The sequence below is a fragment of the Bos javanicus genome, chromosome 20, assembly GCF_032452875.1.
Source record: "Bos javanicus breed banteng chromosome 20, ARS-OSU_banteng_1.0, whole genome shotgun sequence".
NCBI lineage: Eukaryota > Metazoa > Chordata > Mammalia > Artiodactyla > Bovidae > Bos > Bos javanicus.
The window spans coordinates 38,173,362-38,195,064 of NC_083887.1; the positions used below are offsets into that span (position 1 = coordinate 38,173,362).

A 21,703-nucleotide genomic window follows, 5' to 3' on the forward strand; every position below is an offset into this window, starting at 1 on the left:
CCTGCCTCCTGTACAATGTCAGGAACCTCTGTCCATAGTTCTTCAGGCACTCTGTCTATCAGATCTAATCCCCTGAATCTATTTGTCACTTCCACTGTACAATCATAAGGGATTTGATTTAGATCATACCTTAATGGTCTAGTGGTTTTCCCTACTTTCTTCAGTTAAAGTCTGAATTTGGCAATAAGGAGTTCACGATCTGAGCCACAGTCAGCTCCCGGTCTTGTTTTTGCTGACTGTATAGAGCTTCTGTGGCTGCAAAGAGTATAATCAATCTGATTTTGGTATTGACCATCTGGTGATGTCCATGTGTAGAGTCTTCTCTTGTGTTGTTGGAAGAGGGTGTTTGCTATGACCAGTGCATTCTCTTGGCAAAACTCTATTAGACTTTGCCGTGCTTCATTCTGTACTCTAAGCCAAATTTGCCTGTTACTCCAGGTATTTCTTGACTTCTACTTTTGCATTCCAGTCCCCTATAATGAAAATGACATCTTTTGGGGGTATTAGTTCTAGAAGGTCTTGTAGGTCTTCATAGAACCGTTCAGCTTCTTCAGAATTACTGGTTGGGGCATAGACTTGGATTACTGTGATAGTGAATGGTCTGCCTTGGAAATGAACAGAGATCATTCTGTTGTTTTTGAGACTGCATCCAAGTACTGCATTTCAGACTCTTTAGTTGACTATGAGGGCTATGCCATTTCTTCTAAGGGATTCTTGCCCACAGTAGTAGATATAATGGTCATCTGAGTTAAATTCACTCATTCCAGTCCATTTTTGTTTGCTGATTTCTAAAATGTCGATGTTCACTCTTGTCATTTCCTGTTTGACCACTTCCAATTTGCCTAGATTCATGGACTTCACTTTCTAGGTTCCTATGCAATATTGGTCTTTATAGCATGGACTTTACTTTCACCACCAGTCACATCCACAACTGGGTGTTGTTTTTGCTTTGGCGCCATCTCTTCATTCTTTCTGAAGTTATTTCTCCACGGATCTCCAGTAGCATATTGGGCACCTACTGACCTCGGGAGTTCATCTTTCAGAGTTCTATCTTTTTGCCTTTTCATACTTTTCATGGGGTTGTCAAGGCAAGAATACTGAAGTGGTTTGATATTCCCTTCTCCAGTGGACCACGTTTTGTCAGAACTCTCCACCATGACCTGTCTGTCTTGGGTGGCCCTACATGGCATGGCTCATTGTTTCACTGAGTTAGACAAGGCTGTGGTCCAGGTGTTCAGACTGATTAGTTTTCTGTGATTGTGGTTTTCCGTCTCTCTGCCCTCTGATAGAGAAGGATAAGAGGCTTATGGAAGCTTCCAGATGGGAGAGACTGAGGGGAAAACTGAGTCTTGTTATGATGGGCGGTGCCATACTCAGTAAATCTTTGATTTTCTGTTGATGGGCGGGGCTGTGTTCCCTCCATGTTATTTGACCTGAAACCAAACTATGGAGGAGGTAATGAAGATAATGGGTACCTCCTTCAAAAGATCCCATGCATGTACTGCTACACTCAGTGCCCCCAACCCTGCAGCAGGCCACCACCAACCCATGCCTCTGCTGGAGACTCCTAGAAACTCACAGGCAAGTCTGGGTCAGTGTCTTCTGGAGTCATTGCTCCTTTCTCATGGGTTCTGGTGAGCACAAAGTTCTGTTTGTGCCCTCCAAGAGTCTGTTTCCCCAGTCCTGTGTAAGTTCTGGGGGCTCCATGTTGGGATTAATTGCGACCTCCTCCAAGAGGTCTTTTGCCATACCCAAGTCTGCTGCACCCAGAGCCCCTGCCCCTGTGGCAGTCCACTGTTGACCCGTACCTCCACAGGAGACACTCAAACACAGTTCTGTCTCAAATACAGTTCTGGCTGGAGGTAACTCAAGTCTTTCTTGGAATTCCCACCTTAAGCTGTTCTATGATTCTTCAGTCTGGTATGTGGTGGGGAAGAGTGTAACTCAGATCACATGGGTTATTCCTGAGATGTCTGCTGTCTCTCTTTTCAGGGTCTCTTATACCGAGTGAATCTCAGCAGCTTGTCTATCATACTTGGGATATGACAACTTCCCTAAAATGTGGAAGGAAATAATCACTCAAGTCCAAGAAACCCAGAGAGTCTCAAACAGGATAAACCTAAGGCAAAACACCCCAAGATGCATATTAATCAAATTAACAAAGATCAAACACAAAGAACAAATATTAAAAGCAGCAAGAGAAAAACAACAAATAACACACAAGGGAATTCCCATAAGGATAACAGCTGATCTTTCAATAGAAACTCTTCAAGCCAGGAGGGAATGGCAAGACATACTTAAAGTGATGAAAGAAAATAACCTACAGCCCAGATTATTGTACCCAGCAAGGATCTCATTCAAACATGAAGGAGAAATCAAATGCTTTACAGACAAGCACAAGCTGAGAGAATTCAGCACCACCAAACCAGCTCTCCAACAAATACTAAAGGATATTCTCTAGACAGGAAACACAAAAAGGGTGTATAAATTCGAACCCAAAACAATAAAGTAAATGGCAACAGGATCATACTTATCAGTAATTACCTTAAACATAAATGGGTTGAATGCCCCAACCAAAAGACAAAGACTGGCTGAATGGATACAAAAACAAGACCCCTATATATGTTGTCTACAAGAGACCCACCTCAAAGCAGGGGACACATATAGACTGAAAGTGAAGGGCTGGAAAAAGATTTTCCATGCAAATAGGGACCAAAAGAAAGCAGGAGTAGCAATACTCATATCAGATAAAATAGACTTTAAAACAAAGGCTGTGAAAAGAGACAAAGATGGTCATTACATAATGATCAAAGGATTAATCCAAGAAGAAGATATAACAATTATAAATATATATGCACCCAACATAGGAGCACCACAATATGTAAGACAAATGCTAACAAGTATGAAGGGAGAAATTAACAATAACACAATAATGGTGGGAGACTTTAATACCCCACTCACACCTATAGATAGATCAACTAAACAGAAAATTAACAAGGAAACACAAACTTTAAATGATACAATAGACCAGTTAGACCTAATTGATATCCATAGGACATTTCACCCCAAAACAATGAATTTCACCTTTTTCTCAAGCACACATGGAACCTTCTCCAGGATAGATCACATCCTGGGCCATAAATCTAGCCTTGGTAAATTCAAAAAACTGAAACCATTCCAAGCATCTTCTCTGACCACAATGCAGTAAGATTAGATCTCAATTACAGGAGAAAAACTATTAAAAATTCCAACATATGGAGGCTGAACAACACGCTGCTGAATAACCAACAAATCACAGAAGAAATCAAAAAAGAAATAAAAATTTGCATAGAAATGAATGAAAATGGAAACACAACAACCCAAAACCTGTGGGACACTGTAAAAGAAGTCCTAAGGGGAAAGTTCATAGCAATACAGGCATACCTCAAGAAACAAGAAAAAAGTCAAATAAATAACCTAATTCTACACCTAAAGCAACTAGAAAAGGAAGAAATGAAGAACCCCAGGGTTAGTAGAAGGAAAGAAATCTTAAAAATTAGGGCAGAAATAAATGCAAAAGAAACAAAAGAGACCATAGCAAAAATCAACAAAGCCAAAAGCTGGTTCTTTGAAAGGATAAATGAAATTGACAAACCATTAGCCAGACTCATCAAGAAACAAAGGGAGAAAAATCAAATCAATAATATTAGAAATGAAAATGGAGAGATCACAACAGACAACACAGAAATACAAAGGATCATAAGAGACTACTATCAGCAATTATATGCCAATAACATGGACAACGTGGAAGAAATGGACAAATTCTTAGAAAAGTACAACTTTCCAAAACTCGACCAGGAAGAAATAGAAAATCTTAACAGATCCATCACAAGCACAGAAATTGAACCTGTAACCAGAAATCTTCCAGCAAACAAAAGCCCAGGTCCAGATGGCTTCACAGCTGAATTCTACCAAAAATTTAGAGAAGAGCTAACACCTATCCTGCTCAAACTCTTTCAGAAAATTGCAGAGGAAGGTAAACTTCCAAACTCATTCTATGAGGCCGCCATCACCCTAATACCAAAACCTGACAAAGATCCCACAAAAAAAGAAAACTACAGGCCAATATCACTGATGAACATAGATGGAAAAATCCTTAACAAAATTCTAGCAATCAGAATCCAACAACACATTAAAAAGATCATACACCATGACCAAGTGGGCTTTATCCCAGGGATACAAGGATTCTTCAATATCTGCAAATCAATCAATGTAATACACCACATTAACAAATTGAAAAATAAAAACCATATGATTATCTCAATAGATGCAGAGAAAGTCTTTGATAAAATTCAACATCCATTTATGATAAAAACTCTCCAGAAAGCAGGAATAGAAGGAACATACCTCAACATAATAAAAGCTATATATGACAAACCCACAGCAAACACGATCCTCAATGGTGAAAAATTGAAAGCATTTCCTCTAAAGTCAGAAACAAGAGAAGGGTGCCCACTTTCACCATTACTATTCAACATAGTTTTGGAAGTTTTGGCCACAGCAATCAGAGCAGAAAAAGAAATAAAAGGAATCCAAATTGGAAAATAAGAAGTAAAACTCTCACTATTTGCAGATGACATGATCCTCTACATGGAAAACCCTAAAGACTCCACCAGAAAATTACTAGAACTAATCAATGACTATAGTAAAGTTGCAGGATATAAAATCAACACACAGAAATCCCTTGCATTCCTATACACTAATAATGAGAAAACAGAAAGAGAAATTAAGGAAACAATTCCATTCACCATTGCAACAAAAAGAATAAAATACTTAGGAATATATTTACCTAAAGAAACTAAAGACCTATATATAGAAAACTATAAAACACTGGTGAAAGAAATCAAAGAGGACACTAATATATGGAGAAATATACCATGTTCATGGATTGGAAGAATCAATATAGTGAAAATGAGTATACTACCCAAAGCAATTTATAGGTTCAATGCAATCCCTATCAAGCTACCAACGGTATTCTTCACAGAGCTAGAACAAATAATTCCACAATTTGTATGGAAATACAAAAAACCTCGAATAGCCAAAGCTATCTTGAGAAAGAAGAATGGAACTGGAGGAATCAACCTACCTGACTTCGGGCTCTACTACAAAGCCACAGTTATCAAGACAGTATGGTACTGGCACAAAGACAGAAATATAGATCAATGGAACAAAATAGAAAGCCCAGAGATAAATCCATGCACATATGGACACCTTATCTTTGACAAAGGAGGCAAGAATATACAACGGATTAAAGACAATCTCTTTAACAAGTGGTGCTGGGAAAACTGGTCAACCACTTGTAAAAGAATGAAACTAGACCACTTTCTAATACCATGCAGAAAAATAAACTCAAAATGGATTAAAGATCTAAATGTAAGACCAGAAACTATAAAACTCCTAGAGGAAAACATAGGCAAAACACTCTCCGACATACATCGCAGCAGGATCCTCTATGATCCACCTTCCAGAATATTAGAAATAAAAGCAAAAATAAACAAATGGGACCTAATTAAACTTAAAAGCTTCTGCACAACAAAGGAAACTATAAGCAAGGTGAAAAGACAGCCTTCAGAATGGGAGAAAATAATAGCAAATGAAGCAACTGACAAACAACTAATCTCAAAAATATACAAGCAACTCCTACAGCTCAATTCCAGAAAAATAAATGACCCAATCAAAAAATGGGCCAAAGAACTAAATAGACATTTCTCCAAAGAAGACATACAGATGGCTAACAAACACATGAAAAGATGCTCAACATCACTCATTATCAGAGAAATGCAAATCAAAACCACTATGAGGTACTATTTCACACCAGTCAGAATGGCTGCGATCCAAAAATCTACAAGCAATAAATGCTGGAGAGGATGTGGAGAAATGGGAACCCTCTTACACTGTTGGTGGGAATGCATACTAGTACAGCCACTATAGAGAACAGTGTGGAGATTCCTTAAAAAACTGTAAATAGAACTGCCTTATGATCCAGCAATCCCACTGCTGGGCATACACACAGAGGAAACCAGAAGGGAAAGAGACACGTGTACCCCAATGTTCATCGCAGCACTGTTTATAATAGCCAGGACATGGAAGCAACCTGTATGTCCATCAGCAGATGAATGGATAAAGAAAGCTGTGGTACATATACACAATGGAGTATTACTCAGCCATTAAAAAGAATACATTTGGATCAGTTCTAATGAGGTGGATGAAACTGGAGCCTATTACACAGAGTGAAGTAAGCCAGAAAGAAAAACACCAATACAGTATAATAACGCATATATATGGAATTTAGAAAGATGGTAACAATAACCGTGTATACGAGACAGCAAAAGAGACACTGATGTATAGAACAGTCTTTTGGACTCTGTGGGAGAGGGAGAGGGGGGGATGATTTGGGAGAATTGCATTGAAACATGTATAATATCATATATGAAACAAGTCCCCAGTCCAGGTTCGATGCGCGATACTGGATGCTTGGGGCTGGTGCACTGGGACGACCCAGAGGGATGGTATGGGGAGGGAGGAGGGAAGAGCGTTCAGGATGGGGAACACATGTATACCTGTGGTGGATTCATTTCAATATTTGGCAAAAGCAATACAATGTTGTAAAGTTTAAAAATAAAATAAAATTAAAAACAAAAACAAAACAAAAGAAAACAAAAAAAAGTTGAAAAATGTTAAAAAAATTTTTTTTTAATTTTAAGTCCTCTATTACTCCTTTAATTTTCATTTTTATAACCTCCTGTTACTTTGCAAAAAAAAAAAAAAAGAGACCCTATTTTTAAAGAAAACTTCATATATATATATATATTTTTTTTTTTAAATAATTTTTGTGACTTTTTCTTTTCTTTTCTTTAAAAGAAGATTTTTGAAAATCCAACCTGTGCTCTAGATTTTTAATCTTTGCTTTTTGGTATTTGTTATCAATTTTGTACCTTTCAGAACCCAATCTTCAGAACCCGTTTTTACTTGGGAGTGAGATTACTGGCTTGACTGCTCTTTCCCCCTTTGGATTCTCCTTTTTTTCCACCAGGTCGCCTCTATCTCCTCCCTCCCCCTTGTCTTCTCTACCCAACTCTGTAAATCTCTTTGTGTGTTCCAGATGGGGGAGAACACTTAGGAAACTGATTACTGGCTGGATCTGTCTCTCTCCTTTTGATTCCCCCTTTATTCTCCTGGCCACCTCTGTCTCCTTCCTCCCTCTTCGCTTCTCTGTATAACTCTGTGAACATCTCTGAGTGGTCCAGACTGGGGATCACACATAAGGAAGTGATTACTGGCTAGCTTGCTCTCTCCTCTTTTGATTCCACCTCATCTCATTCGGGGCACCTCTATCTCCCTCCTCCCTCTTCTCTTCTCCATGTAACTCTGTGAACCTCTCTGGGTGTCCCTCACTGTGGAGAAACTTCATCTTTAACCTAGATGTTTTATCAATCATGCTGTATAGATGGAGAAGTCTTGAGGCTACTGTAAAAATAAGACTGAAAACCAGAAGCAGGAGGCTTAAGTCCAAATCCTGAGAACACCAGAGAACTCCTGACTCCAGGGAACATTAATCAATAGGAGCTCATCAAACACCTCCATCCCTACACTGAAACCAAGCACCACCCAAGGGCCAACAAGTTCCAGAGCAAGACATACCACACAAATTCTCCAGCAACACAGGAACATAGTCCTGAGCTTCAATATACAGGCTGCCCAAACACATTGACATCTCATAACTCATTACTGGACACTTCATTGCACTTCAGAGAGAAGAAATCCAGCTCCAACCACCAGAACACCGACACAAGCTTCCCTAACCAGGAAACCTTGATAAGCCACCGGTACAACCCCACCCACAGTGAGGAAACTCCACAATAAAGAGAACCCCACAAATTGCCAGAATACACAAAGGCCACCCCAAACAAACCAATATAAACAGGATGAAGAGACAGAGGAATACCCAGCAGGTAAAGGAACAGGATAAATGCCCACCAAACCAAATAAAAGAGGAAGAGATAGGGAATCTACCTGATAAAGAATTCAGAATAATGATAGTGAAAATGATCCAAAACCTTGAAATCAAAATGGAATCACAGATAAATAGCCTGGAGACAAGGATTGAGAATATACAAGAAAGGTTTAACAAAGACCTAGAAGAAATGAAAAAGAGTCAGTATATAATGAACAATACAATAAAAGAGACCAAAACACTCTGGAGGGAAAAAATAGTAGAATAACAGAGGCAGAAGATAGGATTAGTGAAGTAGAATGGTAGAAATAAATGAATCAGAGAGGAAAAAAGAAAAACAAATTAAAAGAAATGAGGACAATCTCAGAGCCCTCCAGGACAATGTTAAATGCCCCAACATTCAAATCATAGGAGTCCCAGAAGAAGAAGACAAAAAGAAAGACCATGAGAAAATACTTGAGGAGATAATAGGTGAAAACTTCCCTAAAATGGGGAAGGAAATAATCACCCAAGCCCAAGAAACCCAGAGAGTCCAAAACAGGATAAACACAAGGCAAAACACCCCAAAACACATATTAATCAAATTAACAAAGATCAAACACAAAGAACAAATATTAAAAGCAGCAAGGGAAAAACAACAAATAACACACAAGGGGATTCCCATAAGGATAACAGCTGATCTTTCAATAGAAACTCTTCAAGCCAGGAGGGAATGGCAGGACACACTTAAAGTGATGAAAGAAAATAACCTACAGCCCAGATTACTGTACCCAGCAAGGATCTCATTCAAATGTGATGGAGAAATCAAAAGCTTTACAGACAAGCAAAAGCTAAGAGAATTCAGCACCACCAAACCAGTTCTCCAACAAATACGAAAGGATCTTCTCTAGACAGGAAACACAAAAAGGGTGTATAAACTCGAACCCCAAACAATAAAGTAAATGGCAACGGGATCATACTTATCAATAATTACCTTAAATGTAAATGGGTTGAATGCCCCAACTAAAAGACAAAGACTGGCTGAATGGATACAAAAACAAGACCCCTATATATGTTGTCTACAGGAGACCCAGCTCAAAACAGGACAACATACAGACTGAAAGTGAAGGGCAGGAAAAAGATATTCCACACAATAGAGACCAAAAGAAAGCAGGAGTAACAATATTCATATCAGATAAAATAGACTTTAAAACAAAGGCTGTGAAAATAGACAAAGAAGGACACTACATAATGATCAAAGGATCAATTTACGTAGGATCAAAGGATCAAGAAGAAGACATAAAATTATAAATATATATGCACCCAACATAGGAGTACCACAATATGTAAGACAAATGCTAACAAGTATGAAAGGGGAAATTAATAATAACACAGTAATAGCGGGAGACTTCAATACCCCACTCACACCTATGGATAGATTGACTAAACAGAAAATTAACAAGGAAACACAAACTTTAAATGATACAATATGCCAGTTAGACCTAATTGATATCTATAGGACATTTCAACCCAAAACAATGAATTTCACCCTTTTCTCAAGCATGCACGGAACCTTCTCCAGGATAGATCACATCCTGGGCCATAAATCTAGCCTTGATAAATTCAAAAAAAATTGAAATCATTCCAAGCATCTTTTCTGACCACAATATAGTAAGATTAGATCTCAATTGCAGGAGAAAAACTATTAAAAATGCCAACATATGGAGACTGAACAACACGCTGCTGAATAACCAACAAATCACAGAAGAAATCAAAAAAGAAATCAAAATATGCATAGAAACGAATGAAAATGAAAACACAACAACCCAAAACCTATGGGACACTGTAAAAGCAGTGCTAAGGAGAAGGTTCATAGCAATAGAGGCATACCTCAAGAAATAAGAAAAAAGTCAACAAATGCTGGAGAGGGTGTGGAGAAAAGGGAGCCCTCTTACACTGTTGGTGGGAATGCAAACTAGTACAGCCACTATGGAGAACAGTGTGGAGATTCCTTAAAAAACTGGAAATAGAATTGCCTTATGACCCAGCAATCCCACTACTGGGCATACACACCGAGGAAACCAGAATTGAAAGAGACACGTGTACCCCAATGTTCACTTCGGCCAGGACATGGAAGCAACCTAGATGTCCATCAGCAGATGAATGGATAAGAAAGCTGTGGTACATATACACAATGGAGTATTACTCAGCCATTAGAAAGAATACATTTGAATCAGTTCTAATGAGGTGGATGAAACTGGAGCCTATTATACAGAGTGAAGTAAGCCAGAAAGAAAAACACCAATACAGTATACTAATGCATATATATGGAATTTAGAAAGATGGTAATGATAACCCTGTATGCAAGACAGCAAAAGAGACACAGATGTATAGAACAGTCTTTTGGACTCTGTGGGAGAGGGAGAGGGGGGGATGATTTGGGAGAATGGCATTGAAACATGTATAATATCATATATAAAATGAATCACCAGTCCAGGTTCGATGCATGACACAGGATGCTTGGGGCTGGTGCACTGGGATGACCCAGAGGGATGGTACAGGGAGGGAGGAGGGAGGGGGTTCAGGATGGGGAACACATGTACACCCGTGGCGGATGCATGTTGATGTATGGCAAAACCAATAGAATATTGTAAAGTAATTAGCCTCCAATTAAAATAAATAAATTTATATAAAAAATAGATTTTACAGTGTATCATATTCATCAGTATTTTGCTGAAGCATGTATTAAACCCCTATCTAATTAAACTATGTCATAGGATATAAAGTAATATTTCACTGTTTTCAGTGGGTAACAGTGTTTTTGCTTCATACCAATGTGTTTTCTGATGACTTTGCATTTTATCTAATGACTAGTGCAGCAACTTTGCAGCAACTAATTCGTTATTAAAAAAAATAAAAGTCTCCTTATTACTCATTAAGGAGGAGAAAAATTCTTTTCTCCTCCTTAATGAGTAATCTTTACCTAGAGTAGAAAGGCATTGGCCCTCATGATTTACGGTTTAGGAATCCACCAGATTAAAACTCAAGTGTTAAGCATTGAAACTTTATTTTTCAAACTCTGTGGCTTTTCAAGTTGTTTGTATCTCATTTTACCAGGGTCTTGAACAGTGTTAATAGGTCTCTTGGACCCACCAGGTTTTACGCATCATACTTTCTCTGTCTGCACAACTGCCTCATTGCAAGCTATATACAAATCCCACACAAATGCCACAAGTTATTAAAATTTAGAAGCTGAGTTAGACTTCAAATATGAATCTAAAATATGCTAAATAAACGAGCAAACAAAATTAAATGTAGATATTCATCAAAGAAAGGGAGCTTTGGAAAATTCTTCCCCTCCTTACCCACCCTCTTGTTTCTTCACTTCTGTGGTTATGGTGGTTAAGAGTGCAGCTGGGGAGGTAACTGTGGAAGAGAAAACTGACTCCTTGCACGTGGCTGCCCAGATGGGCTGTTCTCTCAGGGGTGCTGTGCCTGCCTCTGCCTAACCTGGCTTTCTTCTGTCTCGAATGGTGATGAGGAATTACCTTGACTAATATAACATCATTCACTAACATTGATTCATTCAATGTGTTTATGACTGAGTGTCTTCTAGATTTATGATTGAGTGCCTTCTAGATTTTAGACACTGTGTTTAGCAGCAGACATAAACCCCAAGTAAGTCACAGTCCTGTCAGGGTACTCAGAAGCACATAGGGGCATCAGACAAATTGTTTAGGCTGCAGTCCATGGGGGCCGCTGAGGGTCGGAGATGACTGAGCGACTTCACTTTCACTTTTCATTCTCATGCATTGCAGAAGGAAATGGCAGTCCACTCCAGTGTTCTTGCCTGGAGAATCCCAGGGACGGGGAAGCCTGGTGGGCTGCTATCTATGGGGTCGCACAGAGTCAGACACGACTGAAGTGACTCAGCATCAGCAGCAGCAGCAGCAGTCAGTTGTGTCCAACTCTTCTGTGATCCGATGGACTGTCGCCTTCTAAGCTCCTCTGTCCATGGAATTTCCTAGGCAAGAATACTGGAGTGGATTGCCATTTTCTTCTCCAGGGGATCTTCCTGACCCAGGGATTGGACCTACATCTCCTGCATTGGCAGGTGGATTCTTTACTACTAGCCACCAGGGAAGCCCATCAGACAAGATAGGCAAAAACAAATCAGTGTGGTGACTATAGGGGTAAATATAAAGTGCTATAAGTTTCCTTCATAAACTCTGACATATATGATATTTATTGTGTCATATGTCTAATTAAAATTCTCCCAAGTACCCACTTCTCCCATCAGTTCAGTTCAGTTCAGTCACTCAGTTGTGTCTGACTCTTTGCAATTCCATGGACTGCAGGCCTTCCAGTCCATCACCAACTCCTGGAGTTTGCTCAAACTCATGTCCATTGAGTTGGTGATGCCATCCGACCATCTCATCCTCTGTTGTCCCCTTCCCCTCCTGCCTTCAATCTTTCCCAGCATTTGGGTCTTTTCTAATGAGTCAGTTCTTCACATCAGGTTACCAAAGGATTGGAGCTTCAGCTTCAGCATCAGTCCTTCAGTGAATATTCAGGACTGATTTCCATTAGGATTGACTGGTTTGATCTCCTTGCAGTCTAAGGGATTCTCAAGAGTCTTCTGCAACACCACAGTTCAGAAGCATCAATTCTTTGGTGTTCAGTTTTCTTTATAGTCCAACTCTCACATCCATACATGACTACTGAAAAAACATCTTTGACTAGACGGACCTTTGGCAAAGTAATGTCTCTGCTTTTTAATATGCTGTCTATGTTGGTCATAGCTTTTCTTACAAGGAGGAAGCGTCTTTTAATTTCATGGCTGCAGTCACCATCTGCAGTGATTTTGGAGCCCAGGAAAATAAAGTTTCTCACTGTTTCCATTGTTTCCCCATCTATTTTCCATGAAATGATGGGACCAGATGCCATGATCTCAGTTTTCTGAATGTTGAGTTTTAAGCCACCTTTTCCACTCTTTCACTTTCATCAAAAGGCTCTTTAGTTCTACTTCACTTTCTGCCATAAGAGTGGTGTCATCTGTGTAGGTAAGGTTATTGATATTTCTCCTGGCAATCTTGATTCTAGCTTGTGCTTCACCCAGCCTGGCATTTTGCATGATGTATTCTGCATATAAGTTAAATAAGCAGGGTGACAATATACAGCCTTGACATACTCCTTTCCTGATTTGGAACCAATCTGTTGTTCCATGTTCAGTACTAACTGTTGCTTCTTGACCTGCATACAGATTTCTCAGGAGGCAAGTAAGGTGGTCTGATATTCCTGTCTCTTGAAGATTTTCCCCCAGCTTTTCTAAAAGCTTAGACTGGCATGCCACATGCTTAACCATTGGTCCCACCAGTACTACCAAGGACCATCTCATCCATCACTCAGCATACTCTCTGGACCAAGGATGCAAAGTTAAGGAGATGCCCAAAGACAGCTTCCACTGAAGCATGTGTTGAATGAACTGGCATACTCCACTCTCTCTCTGAGATACTTTGACTCCTATATTGGAACTTGGGTGGTCAGGCTTTCTCCTAGGGCCAAACAAGTAAGATATAAACTCACCCAAGTCAGTTGTGTGTTCCCAAACTCATTTAGGCCTGTTGGACTTTATACTGTAATTACAGGATGCAAGCTGGGGAAATGCAAGTATGCATGGAAAGACTGCTGCTGATCCTGGAAAACTACCTCAAATGGTTTGAAAAGACTCACTGAAGTCATGTTGAAAGGTTATTGCTAGCAAGCAGGGTGGGAAAAGTGATGGTAAAAGACTGGAGTGGAGAGACACTTTAAAAACCTATGCATCTACACTTAGGTATCTTGGAAAGTGTTTGAAAATCTTTTTCCATTTTAAAGAAAGCAAAACTAGAAGGAGTAGATGAGGTGCTACTGGCATATGTCACTTAAGAAAGACAATGTGGAACTGCAATCAGTGACCCAGAGGAATAGCCTTGGCCTTGTAGTAAAAAAGGGCTGAATGGGCATGCACTCATATGTTTTAAATTTAAATAAGATATTCAAGGTAGCTATGTATTATTTTTCATGAAAGCGTCCTGTGTCTAACTTAAAGAAATAACCACCAACACCCTGCTCTTCCCAACTGAGAGAGATAAGGAGACAGCGTCTCCTGTATTTGTAACTCCTCAGATGGTTCAGGGGCTGCCTCAGCTCCATCATTGTTGAACAAGCTGTTTCCTCTGCTGGGAAATGCCCTCTCTCTGCTCCAGGCTCTGTTAGCTGATACTCTCCTACCTACTTTGCACTGGCTTCATGCAACTTCTTCTTGGTGGTTGTTGTTCAGTGGCTCATTTGTGTCTGATTCTTTGTGACCCCATGGACTGCAGCACATCAGGTGTCCCTGTCCTTCTCCATCTCCCAGACTTTGTTCAAACTCATGTCCATTGAGTCCATAATACCATCCAACCATCTCAAGCTCTGTTGCCCCCTTCTCCTCTTGCCCTCAATCTTTCCCAGCATCAGGGTCTCTTCCACTGAGTTGGCTCTTAATATCAGGTGGTCAAAGTATTGGAGCTTCAGCTTCAGTATCAGTCCTTCCAATGAATATTCAGGGTTGATTTCCTTTAGTATTGATTCCTTTTCTGCTCAAATTAGCCAGAGTTAGCTTCTATTGCTTAAAACTAAGGTTCATAATTCATATTTTGACTCATTGCTCTGTACAACATTGTTAATTGTTGCTCTGTGTCTTCGTCCCTGTGCAATTTTGAGCTGGAAATATCCCATCTTATCTCTGTAACCCCATAGTCCGGCCTAGGGCAAAGTAATGCAGAGCAGATTCTCAGTTCAGTTCAGTTCAGTCACTCAGTCATGTCCGATTCTTTACAACCCCATGAATTACAGCACGCCAGGCCTCCCTGTCCATCACCATCTCCTGGAGTTCACTCAAACTCACGTCCATCGAGTCAGTGATGCCATCCAGCCATTTTATCCTCTGTCGTCCCCTTCTCCTCCTGCCCCTAATCCCTCCCAGCATCAGAGTCTTTTCCAATGAGTCAACTCTTCGCACGAGGTGGCCAAAGTACTGGAGTTTCAGCTTTAGCATCATTTCTTCCAAAGAAATCCCAGGGCTGATCTCCTTCAGAATGGACTGGTTGGATCTCCTTGCAGTCCAAGGGACTCTCAAGAGTCTTCTCCAACACCACAGTTAAAAAGCATCAATTCTTTGGCACTCAGCTTTCTTCACAGTCCAACTCTCACATCCATACATGACCACAGGAAAAACCATAGCCTTGACTAGACAGACCTTTGTTGGCAAAGTAATGTCTCTGCTTTTGAATATGCTATCTAGGTTGGTCATAACTTTCCTTCCAAGGAGTAAGTGTCTTTTAATTTCATGGCTGCAGTCACCATCTGCAGTGATTTTGGAGACCAAAAAAGTAAAGTCTGACACTGTTTCCACTGTTTCCCCATCTATTTCCCATGAAGTGATGGGACCAGATGCCATGATCTTCATTTTCTGAATGTTGAGCTTTAAGCCAACCTTTTTACTCTCTTCTTTCACTTTCATCAAGAGGCTTTTTAGTTCCTCTTCACTTTCTGCCATAAGGGTGGTGTCATCTGCATATTTGAGGTTATTGCAGATCCTCAACAAATTGCTAATTCATTAATTTACAAATGAATGGCTTAACTGATGAAAAAAGTTTCCTATGAAAACCCGAGGCCATAAAATGACAGCAAATGACCCTGCTGTGTCTCCAGTGGCTGAGGAGAAGTGTGGCCCATTCTAGTTAGCCTTCTATTCCTATTTCAGGAAGACAAGGGCAGACATAGAGAATTCTGTAGCATTTAATTAAATATATGATTGTAACACACATTGGATACATGTAATATACTTAGCAGCTCTGCAGAATGTTTGTAATGCATGTGGAAGTACACAGTCAAATCACAGACTTTCAGTGTAGTGAACAATGGATATTTTATGGAATACCTTTAAAGAAAAACCACTGGACTGGCAGAAATGCCATCCAATCTGCATCATTCTAGCTATCTGATCACATGTGCTCACCATCTTCCTGGCCAGTTCCAAGTCTTGTAGTCTCTCTTGAAATGCTCTAAAAACACAAGTATGTACATCAGAAACAGGCCATACCTGACTTTTCTGAAGCCAATTCCCCTGAAAATCAGAATGAAGGTAAAGTGTCTATCGAATAAGCCAGGGTCTTCTAGCTTCAGATATGGTTGTTTAATTGACCAATTTTGCTGCCTAATTATCAATTTTCATTTCATGCTGTAAGAACTAACAGTTTACATCTCTGATTTATACACTGTCTCTGACCAGGAGTTTTTCTGTCTTAATGAAATCCCAAAGGGGGTTGGTCAGAACAAATTTGCCATCTTACATTATACATTTTCCCTGAGTACATAATCAAGCATTAGCAGCAGTTATGATTATAAGAGTATGATACATAGATTTTATATAACTCTGGTAACAGAGACATTCACACACTGAATTCAAATGATAATCTACATCAAACAACATTAAAACATTTTAAAGCTGGAGGGAACTTGATCTTCCTTGAGACCTCTCCCTTTCTTTCTTTGAGAGGTGATTTATTTACATGAGGGATACAAAGTTACACCTTCCAGTCCTGACTTGACATGTAAGGTTGAATAACTTACCTGTCCTGTCCATGTACTAGTTTTCATATAAGGCAAGATAATGATAATAAGTAAATAGGACCTCTGTGACTAAGGTGCAAGAGGGCTAGCTTGTGAGGTTTCCTGTGATAACCTGTTCCTTGAGACTTGGTTCACATTTCTCCAGAAGGTAAAGACCCCACGTCTACCTGTTGGCAAATGTCTCCTGCTCACATGCCAGGCAGATTCTGCTTTTCCTCCACACAGATGGGCACCACTTCTTGTGGCATTTTCCCTGAAAATGTGCCTTCCAACATGGCACTTTAAACATGCCTCCATTACAGCATTTTGTGTTATTATAACCACTCATTTTTTAAAGCTACCTTTTATTAGATATTTAATGGCAGGGTCCCAATCTTGTCTTTGATCACTGTGGCTGGCACAGAGCAAGATTTCCATAAATACATACCAAGAAAACTAAATGGATAATGCTTATGGAAGTGTTTTGAAAAATCACAAAAGCACTGAGCAAATCTAAGGGATTATGGGACTATAGTCATTACTACTGATTCAGAGAAAAGGCCTTGGAAGGCACAATTCTGCACTGATCTGATTATCATTAGGGATCTAAGCCAAAGATAAGGTCTATTAGTCCACTATTTAAAACTCCCTTCAGAGACTTCACAAAATAAAACCAACACAAAAATTAAAAAAAATTAAAAACACTTAGTCTCCTACCCAAACAAACTGAAAACAGAACAAAAAAAAAATGCAAAATGTAAACAACAACAAGGACCAACTCCCAAACAACAACATCGATCTTAGACCGGTGTCCTTCTTGGTCTGTGTACACCCAGTGTCAGGGTTTGTTGGGGGTGGTCTGGGGATCTGTTAAAAGGGATCAACTGCACTCCCCTGAGTGCTCTGCTGTCTTGGCTTGAGACAGTCTCTAATTATTTATCTGGACCAAGAAATGCAAGAGGACACACATCATATATTCTCTAAACCTTCAAGAACATGGCCACAATTGGCTTATGCGCAGCATGGGCTTGTAATTCCTTCTCCCTGAAGTTTTTGGCAGCGTTCATACTGGTTCATACTGGTAGAAATTGGGGACAGCAGATGTATTTGGGTTGGGGAGTCTCTACACACAGAGGAGAGTTTGCCCTGGCTCATTGCTCAAATACACCAGTGTTCAGAGTCAGTAAGAGGTTCTTCCATTATCAAGGGAGGCCATTGGGTGGGAGGAGCAAGAGGGTCCTAACAGTAAGTAACAATAGAAATTCTGGGCTTCTAGTTGATTCTCCTTTAAGCACTTGTTAAGAAAAATGGAATAAAATGGGCTTTGTAGCTTTTTGTAGACATGGCCAGGTGCGGTGCTTCATACATCATGAGACCATTCCTCCCTACCATCTTCCTTGTAGCTCTTTTAGTTCCAGAGACCATAGGTCCCCATTTTCCTGGGACATTTCACTTTACAATTATTGTCCTGGAGTGATAACATACAACTTTCCTTTTCACTTGCAAAAGTGACCCAGTTTGGATAATACATTATACCAGGGGTCCCCGACCTCCATAATCTAATGCTTGATGATCTGAAGTGGAGCTGATGTGATCATAACAGAAATAAAGTGCAAAATAAATGCAATGCACTTGAATCATCCTGAAACCATTCCCACCCCCACCGCATCATCCTTGGACAAACTGTCTTCCATGAATCCAGTTTCTGGTGCCAAAGAGGTTGGAGACAACCACATTATAGAGTGACCAGGATCTAGGTGAAGCTTGGCACTGGAGAGTAGGACAGTCCCTGACTGAGGAAGGCATATGACTTGGAAGAGACTCCAGTTAGATTCCTGGGCAGCAAATCTTGATTCTACCTCTTGCTGAGTGGGGAACATGGACAGATTAATTTAAGCCACAGTTTCATCGTCTGTGATGCAGGGAATGATGCTAATTGAGCCCACCTCCCAGGATTACTGTGAGGATGCAGAGAGACAAGATGTGCAGAGCAAGTAGCACAGGACTGTGGACATAGTGAGTCCTGATCATGGTATCTAACATTCTGTTCTCCTTTCCCTCTTTCTTCCCTTGCTCCCTTTCTGTCCTCCCCAACTCTCTGCATTTCCTCCATCCTTTCTTTCCCTCTTTCCCTTTTTTCCTTTCTGAAAGAAATGAATCATTGCATTGCCTGAATCAGAATGCCCCTGTCTCCTGCCTCCTACCACAGAAGTGCTGCTTCAGAATCCTGTGACCACATAGAGGGGTCGAATTCAATTTGTTTGTTTGTGCTGTGGGGGAGAGTGGGACTCAGTCATCTTCGTTCATCATGATGGTTCTGATCTTGGGTTTCTTACAACTCATTGGTTTTGGTAGAAGCTGGACATGGTGACATAGGCTTCTTCTTGACTTGATCCCAAGGAAGTGAGGATGGGCTGCCCCTGGGCAACAGGGTTCAATGTCAGGATTCCGGGTTGGAATGGAAACGGAGGGGGCAGGGAGCTGTTTGTAGTTCCAGGTCCGAGGAGCAGGTCCTGGTACACTAGAGGTCTGCTCTTGCCACCTTCCCTGCCATTAGGAGACCTGGAGGAGAGGAGCCCAGGGGCATCACACACACTGGCATTCCCAGCCAGGCATCTGAATGGTGACTCTCCTCTGAAAATTTTAGGGGTAATGCCTGCTTGCTCGGAGGGCCAGCTGGGACCCTGCATCCCAGCTCTGAACCTCTGCTTGTCACTCTCTTCTGGCTGTGGAGGAAGAGGGTCTTGCAGGAAGCCTTCTGCTTCATCTTTAGCTTGAATGCCATCCACCTTATGAATCTGGCAGTCCAGGAAACTTTCAGGATTGAAACTCACATTCAAATTCTGCATCAAAAAAGAGAGAAGACATTAAGACTGCACCAGACAGATATATCACCAAATGATCTGTTTAGGAAAAGAGCTAAAGAACTTTCTGACAAGGGTTTACAGGGAATGTCAGAGAACTACCCACGTTCTAGCTGCCTCTGCCTCTGGAGGTGTTGTGACATTTCAGCATCTAAAGTGACCACTTGCCATGCCCTCCATCCCTGGGGGAGCCCAGGAAATTCTGAGACTTGTATTGCATTTTAGCTTCCTACTTCCAGAAACCTGCCGTTGGCATCATTTGAGGGACTCTAGTTATCTGATGCACAAAAGACCAGCACCTGAGGTTCAGCCTGTCCGCATCCTACAATGTCATTCTTGGCTATTGGGATGCTTTTGACAGAGTGACAGAAGTATCAGAAGCACTCACTTTTTTTGGTTTCTTGCACAGTTGTTCCAGAGTCTTCTTATGATCAGGGAGACTGGGCCATATAATAGGTTTAATTCTGAAATAAGAGGACATGGACAATAAAATGAAGGAGTAGGGAGCAGACACATGAATCTTCCCACTTATTCTGAGCTAGCAGTCAGAAGAACAGATTTTTTCCCTTGGCTCTGCCACACTATGTGGATGACCTTGAACAAATGACCTGCTTTCTCTGGGCCTCAGTGTCACATTGGTCCATGGAGAGGTTGGACCAGAGACCGTGGTCAGTGATCTACTCTGTGAACAAGACAAGAAAATATACCCCTGGGAATGAGCCCCAGAGAAAAGGGACAATGAGACTCGGCAATGGTGTAGCTGTGAAAGTAAAATATGATCTGCTCATCTATTTTCCACAATAGGCATTGTCATTTTACTCATCTCTTCACTGGTAGCAACTCCTCTGTGCTGATTTTGGTGGAAGAGAGATGTATTTTCTAAGTTGCCCAGGGAAATTGCTTTAGGTTGGTACTTTCCAAACTGGAGTATCTTGGGGATGTGTGACACTCTGAGGACATCTTGCCAAGACATTAATAACCTGATGGGTCGTGTCTAAATGATGAAGCAAGTATGGCCTTCTCATGGGGCAGAAGGCAAAAGGGCCTTGAGTTTGTGTGCTGAAGACTTCAAAAACATCTGCCTTTCCCAGGGTGCCTTCACTTGCACAAACATTCTGGAGGGATGACTCTTAGTCTCTTAGGACACTTTAGCGGAAAGGTTTGAGGGGAGAGCTTGTCTTGTGTTCAGTTTATATATTTTTACCTCTTGTGAAATTAACTATGGAAATTCACCAGTGCCTGAGGATGAGGATGGGCACTGTAATTCCTGAAATACCTTATTTCCCTTTGTAGTTTTCTTATCCATAAACAGGATTAGAGCTCTGTCTGAAATCCCAAATAACCATAACCACTCTCTTGATTAGTAAAAGAAATTCACCTTTTTTTCCATAAGACACAGGCCAGAGTGACCATCAGAGCCACAGAGAAGAAGCTCAGAATGCTGATAGTTAGTAACACAGGATCCGTCTCCCCTGGAAGGCAAGGACAGATCTTGGTTAGTAGTTGTTAAGCATGTGATGGGGAAGACTTTCAGAATGCTTTGAATTTATTGAATAACTTGAGCCCATTTAATATTTCTTAAAAGTTGCTTTTCAGTAAAAAGGATGATGTACTGGCTTTTATGGGGGAATTTTAGCTTCAGTAAGTGACACTGTTGCTGAAATTCAGCCTCTGTTTACTGGTGCTGAATAGAAACACGGAGTGTTTTGGGTGAATTAGAAAAGATAGATTTTATTGTTTTGCCAGGCAAAGGGGGTCACAGTGGGCTAATGCCCTCAAGACTATGTGACCTGCCTTGAATGGGAGAATGAGAAGTCTTATAGTAATCAAAGAGCAGAACATGATCAGCTTGTGGACATTCTTCTGATTGGTTGGTGATGAGGTAATGGGGAGTCAGCATCACAATCTTCTGGTTCCAATCAGTCTAGGATCTATGTTCTGGAAGTTGGCAGTTTTCATCTGGTGGAGATCTGTTTCCTGTTAAAAAACAACTTGGGAATGTGTGTCAGGGCTTTACCTGTATCTTTCAGGAAACTGTGAGTTGCTAATTCTGCTGTGTGGTGGATTTGTAACCTAAATTGTTTCCAGTTCACCAGTTCAGCGGCTTCCCAGGTGGCTCAGTGGTAAAGAATCTGCCTGCCAATGCAGGAGACATGGGTTCAATCCCTGTGTTGGGAAGATTCCCTGAGGAGGAAATGGCTACCCACTCTAGTATTCTTGCCTGGAAAAT

The 21,703-nt window shown here is 40.7% G+C and overlaps 1 protein-coding gene across 4 annotated transcripts in view; it reads right to left on the minus strand.

Annotated features, from left to right (window-relative positions):
- Nucleotides 1-15,778: 15,778 nt before the first annotated feature.
- The window catches only part of IL7R (interleukin 7 receptor), a 40,631-nt gene continuing 34,706 nt past the window's right edge, over nucleotides 15,779-21,703 (minus strand). For 3 of the 4 annotated variants that reach the window (XM_061393745.1, XM_061393743.1, XM_061393744.1), the window contains exons 6-8: nucleotides 20,852-20,945; nucleotides 19,862-19,937; nucleotides 15,779-19,452 (exon numbers count right to left, since the gene is read on the minus strand). In XM_061393745.1, coding sequence (XP_061249729.1) covers nucleotides 18,949-19,452; nucleotides 19,862-19,937; nucleotides 20,852-20,945 — 674 coding nt within the window. In that variant the 3' untranslated portion in view covers nucleotides 15,779-18,948. Of the gene's footprint in view, nucleotides 19,453-19,857; nucleotides 19,938-20,851; nucleotides 20,946-21,703 lie in introns of those variants that run through there. The other variant, XM_061393746.1, reaches the window with a different exon arrangement.